This window comes from Lottia gigantea, assembly GCF_000327385.1.
Source record: "Lottia gigantea unplaced genomic scaffold LOTGIsca_770, whole genome shotgun sequence".
In the NCBI taxonomy this organism is placed as follows: Eukaryota; Metazoa; Mollusca; class Gastropoda; family Lottiidae; genus Lottia; species Lottia gigantea.
The window spans coordinates 10,773-16,944 of NW_008710567.1; the positions used below are offsets into that span (position 1 = coordinate 10,773).

A 6,172-nucleotide genomic window follows, 5' to 3' on the forward strand; every position below is an offset into this window, starting at 1 on the left:
GGTCCTATCCCGAATAAAACATGCTGTTAGTTTTTCTCGCACTTAATACAAAGTAATTTTTGTTATTATTATTCGTCAAAATCCATCTTTGAATTGTGCCTTCTAGAGTGTTAATGAGCTAAAAATCAAAAAGAACAAGGGCAATAAGTCATACTAATTTCGAGTTGTGCCTTCGAGAGTGTTTACGAGATACAAATTTACTACTTTTTCAAAAACAAGGACAATAACTCACACTTTTCTGATTACAACAGGGTTCATCCTTGGGTGTGTACAAGCACTCACACAAACGGCATATTATCAAATTGGTCTAATCAGTAGATGCTATTCAGAATCTTCAGTATTTGGTCCTATCCCGAATAAAATATGCTGTTTTTAGTTTTTCTCACTCTTGTCGTAATACAAAGTAATTGTTGTTATTATCATAACTTGATAGAGACTAGAGAACTCTAGTAAATACGTCGCTTAAATAAAATCAGTTACATTACTAAATAACATTCAAGGATTAAATAAAATATTTGTGTAGGCTAATACAATAAACAATGAATAAATAAAATTAATAGCAGGTTCCAGTGAAAGCGTTTTCAAGAATAATTCCTATAAAATATTTTTTTATTTTTTTTATTTCGATAGAGTGATGATAAACAATTTCACGAAAGATCAACTAATTATTTTTCGATTTTTCCGATTTTCAAAAAGGTTCATGGTGATGTACACTTATACTAAGTCTCGTCAAAATCTGTCAAGAATTGTACCTTTGAGAGTGTTTACTGCGTTTTTAATTACAAAAACATTAACTAATTAATTAATATTTTTGTTGTATTAAATATAGTGATTAGGGTGTTTAAAATGTAACACGCATGCGTGGTAGAACATATGGCGGTCACGTGACGAGTTGGCGTTCCAACGTGGCGAGTTGTATTGACTGATATAAGTCGAATTTATCCTGGGTTAATCTGATTCGATTTGGTCTAAAAACCATTTATCCTGTATCAAATCAAATTTGATTATGGTAATCAGCGAATTTATTGTAGCAGCGAATCAAATCGATATCGAGTAAATAAACTTTGGAGCCTCGTAGCTCTGTTAACTTCCGCTTTAGTAATGGCGTCCAACATGTCAAAACCATTACGTGCAGAGTAATTTCTTCCTGCCTTGCCGCCATCTTGGAAACTATAAATAGTATAATGTTCATTTATCCTGCAGTATAAATCAGATTCGATTTGTGACGTCATTCTGATTAGGGTAATCGAATCAGATTTAAGTGCGTAAAAAAAAACCTAAAGTTTAATAGTTTAATAGTTCAAGGGAGGTAACTGATGAAAATATTTTAATTTAATTTTAACAGTGTAAGGGAGGGAATTGATCACAAAAGTGATAAAAAATGTTACAAACACCGCAACCAAAGATATGTCAGCAAGTGGCTCCAAATTGGCTGGAAGGGCAGAAATCGTTTTGACACCCTAAAAAACTACTCCTATTGTACAATCAGATATAACTAAAAATTTAAATCCATGTTAAGCAATATGCAAAACTCGAAAAAGATGTTCTAACTTATACTACTAAAGGCAGCTAAGATAAATTAATTCTTAATAAGAGCATAGAATCAGAATATAGCTCAGTTCAGTGTTGAATAATTGCTTTTGACAGTTCAAGCTCCGTCACACCAGAAAGGCGTCCTTATTGAGAGCTCCTAACGGAACGCAGTATGTTCGCATATGTCGCAGGTTTATAGCGACTGGTGTTAAGTTTAGAATTCTATGGGACTTTTACTTTACGTTTGCCGGCGCCCAAGCCAATACTTGCCTACTTAAAGAATTAGGCGCCCCTTGATTTTCCTTCGCTGGTAGGACAAGTGCCAAGGTAGCATTTTACCCATCCAAAGGCCCATGACAGCCTCTTTGGGTTTTGATATCAGAAGACAAAAAAAATGCGAAATTTTAATTTAATTTTAATGAGTTTGGTATTTAGCAAAGTAAGCACACTCACTGAACAGGAGTTTATATTGTCTGTAGAGATATTACTTATGATATACAACAAAGTAAGTAGTAAGCCGAAATAATTTATATGATATCCTCCATTATTGCTTAAACATAAGCTTATTTTGTCAACTTTCAACCTTTTTAGAATGAGACATATAGTCTTAATGTCTACAGAAAATGTTTTAGAATGAGACATATAGTCTTAATGTCTACAGAAATGTTTTGGAATGAGACATATAGTCTTAATGTCTACAGAAAATGTTTTAGAATGAGACATATAGTCTTAATGTCTACAGAAATGTTTTGGAATGAGACATATAGTCTTAATGTCTACAGAAAATGTTTTAGAATGAGACATATAGTCTTAATGTCTACAGAAAATGTTTTAGAATGAGACATATAGTCTTAATGTCTACAGAAATGTTTTAGAATGAGACATATAGTCTTAATGTCTACAGAAAATGTTTTAGAATGAGACATATAGTCTTAATGTCTACAGAAAATGTTTTAGAATGAGACATATAGTCTTAATGTCTACAGAAATGTTTTGGAATGAGACATATAGTCTTAATGTCTACAGAAATGTTCTAGAATGAGACATATAGTCTTAATGTCTACAGAAATGTTTTAGAATGAGACATATAGACGTAATTTGTACAGAAATGTTTTAACGTGACAAATATCGCCAGTTCCAATCACTATCTACAGTAAAGTCTTGTTCTGGATGTGAAAAACATCTCACTAATTGACAATTAACAGTGTTTTAAATTAGGACCATAATTCAAACTGATACAGTTGTTCATCTGTAAACATTGATGGATACACTCATATACATCGGCTACTTCATATGATAAGAGTGTACAATTTGGTGAACTGGAACGTTTACCTACCACTTTCTTTATATTCATTTCTGTAATAAAGAAGAAAAAAATATAAATAATAAAATTCTTTCCAATCATATACTCATACTTATTGTTCAGTGTTGCTTTTTAATTAATGGACAAGTTCTCTATAGTTATGAGCCTATGTCTATGTATATGTACATTTCCATGCGCATGTACGTTTTCCCTCACGATATCACAAAACTTAACCAGAATGGTATCATTTTGACTTTTGCGATAATGCTTTTTTTCGCAAACGGGAAATTGAAATGGTGCAAATAGAAACCTCTTCTGAAACCTGTAATAGCATTTTCCTTAGAAAACGTCATCAAAAATTTAGAAATTAACTCAATCCTCACATCGAGTGGTATTTAAGTTTTTAATTGTTGACAAATTGCACGTTGGGTTTACTTTCTGAAATAGAGTTTTAACGGCTAGTAAATCAAATATTTAGTTGACTATAATCTCATTATTAGAAGTATATATCCCATTATTCTAAACCTACCAGATAAGTACTGTGTTGAACAGCCATTGTATATATCACCAAATATCTCTAATTCACATATTGATAAATAATCTGGGTTGTTCAAAACAAACAGAACAAATCTTCCCAAACATATTTTCGTACATGTTAAATTTGTCCAGGTGCCTCTCTCTGCTGTGTTCGGGTAATGGACACAAATACAGTATTCAGTATCCACCATGTTATATTTGATATGAGGACCAGGATCATATTGCCAAACAGAAACAGTAAAATTTCTCAATCTACCAACTAAAATTAAAATTATTATAAAAATACAACCAGCTCAATATTATATATTCTCTCAATTGATGACTGATAATCTGATATTTTAGGAAATTTGGTCACAGTAATACAGTCCTGTAAATTCCTATAATCTGTTTACTTTTAGACCAATTTTCGTCACCAATCAAAATCATGAGGCCCTTCGCTATCATGCATGAACCACGGACGTCTGATTGAAAATTGGAATATTGCAAATTGATACTATCAGCGTGAGACCAGAATACTCGTCAAATTATTCAAATTTACTTGTTGACTTTCAAGCTAGAAACTAGTCCAGAACGTTGATGATGTTGCTAATACAACTTGTTCTTTTGCTACTTTCAAATATTAGTGATAGAAATTTTACGTCAATTTATCATCAGAAAGACAGTCCACTCCTTTCCTCTCCCATCGGTCGGGAGATTTCTAAAGCCCTTTTCAATCTCTGCAATTGCTTTATAGAAGGAAATCTAACGTATTATCTCGAGCCAGGATCGGCACACCAGTAAAAAAAAGGCCACGCTGCTCATTATTTGTAATAATCATGCCAAGTTTTAAGAGCTATCGAAATGAATGAACATCAACATTCAAGATGTAAAATAAAGAGAAGAGCAAAGTCTCCAGTCAAAATACTCAACCTGCGTCGTCTTGTCTTTTTAAGACCTTGATACTTGTAATTTCATATTCAACTTTTAAGTCAACCATCAACCAATTGGGTGTATCTGTTGGAGGATGTGTATGAGAGCAGTCGGGATTATGGGTGCTGAGATTTCCATCGACCGCTTTGAAAGAAAATCTACCACCACCATATTCACTAGTTTGTCTAGTTGGTTTGTTTAATGCAAGATTCTCTGATCCAAAAACTAAATAAAGAAATGTCGGAATTAAATGTATATTGCTTCTTTCCCACCACTATCTGGTTTTACAAGCCTCTGATACATTAGTCTCTATCACCCAGTTCCTCTTTGTCTAATTACAGCTACGACAAAAGACTAAGAATAAAAGGAATAGACTGAGCGTCAGTGACTACTGATACATTTTTTTTCTATTTTCAGTGATTCTTAGCTTACCAGGCTAAATTACTGAAAAAAACGTGTGCATTTCAAACAATTTGTATGTCGTTTCCGCCAAAATGTCACTACCGTAAAACTTACGCTCGCGCTCTGTAATATATCACGGTAATGAGTAGTAGCCATAGTTTGACAGAACTATGTCAATATTGTCACGTGATCACGTGATTCTGGTGATTTGAATATCAAAGGCTGGTCGTTCAAGACTACAAGTGTTTGTAAACAATGAAAGGCAATGAAAAGAAAACATCCGTAAGATATAGTATAACATTTAATGAGTAGCTAAGTGTCAGGTTATTTGCCAAAGGCTCTAAAGGTTTGGATAATATATAGCTCGCAATATTACTATCACTTGACAAATCACTGCTAAATACCGGAAATAAAGAGTCTCGCCCATGAAGACACAACGAAATTTACCATCTAAATTTAGTCCATAAATAAAGAGCCGTTGGGAGAAAAACTGGCACTTACTTGGTAAATAAGTTTTAAAGTCTTTGTTTACAAATACTCGTAGTCCTGAACGACCAGCCTCTGATGTTAAAATTTAAAAGAATCACGTGTGATCACGAGACAATATTGACATAATTTCGGTAAAAAAAATGGGCGCCATTCATTACCTTGATATATGCGTAGCATGCACGGAGGCTGTTTGCCACTAGTGTTTGCCACTAGGTAAGACTAGGCCTCGACAGTTTCGGTAAAGCTGTATAACGTTCACGGTAGGCTGTTTTATGTTTCAGAAGCTGGTATTATATTGGTGCATTCCCTGAATGAAAACCTCAGCTGTCGACGAGAATATCAGATACCTCAACCACACATGGCTCTCTGAGGTTACGAAGGTTCTGATCGACCACTACCATACTGCTCACCACCATCCGTACCAAGTCATTATCAACACCTGCAATCGACCATGCCCTGTCTTGGACCCGCCCTTCCTATGGAAACGCCTTACCCAGTCTATTATTACCAAATATTCCAAACCATCGATGAAACCAAGACTATGGTTATCATATCTTTACCGATATGGATGTAGATCTTCAGATGCCAGCACCGAGTAGACTTGCCACCCTATCTAAACAGACCCAGAAACGAGACCACCCACGAGTTCACCAAGTCCTTGTCCAGCGGATGCAAGTAAACGATCACGTAGAGAAGGCACTCTGTTCTTCTCAGTTCCCGGTGGGTTCGTTTTGCCGCATTGCCCAACTTGCCGCAACGTGCCGCAACGTGCCCAACTACACAAAAACGACTTGTAAAACGAAACTAAAGGTTTCTGCTAAAATCCGGAATGGCGATTTGTTTCACATGAAACGAAATATTTTATCCGCATCGCTTTTCCTTTATATTTATAACTTGGACCTGTTAAGAAAATCGAAAAAAAAAACAGATTTTTGCATATAAAAAAAAAACACCCAGAGAATGACAACCTTGTTCATAGCAAACTAGAGCCCATTAGTA

The 6,172-nt window shown here is 34.6% G+C and overlaps 1 protein-coding gene across 1 annotated transcript in view; it reads right to left on the bottom strand.

The window, feature by feature from the left end:
- Positions 1-5,245, bottom strand: part of LOTGIDRAFT_176115 (hypothetical protein) — a gene marked incomplete at both ends in the record, with an annotated part of 8,502 nt that extends 3,257 nt beyond the window's left edge. Inside the window, 4 exons of the mRNA XM_009066553.1 lie at positions 2,866-2,889; positions 3,366-3,632; positions 4,283-4,507; positions 5,186-5,245. Of these exons, the coding sequence (XP_009064801.1) occupies positions 2,866-2,889; positions 3,366-3,632; positions 4,283-4,507; positions 5,186-5,245 (576 nt within the window). The remainder of the gene's footprint in view (positions 1-2,865; positions 2,890-3,365; positions 3,633-4,282; positions 4,508-5,185) is intronic.
- Between the last annotated feature and the right edge of the window lie 927 nt (positions 5,246-6,172).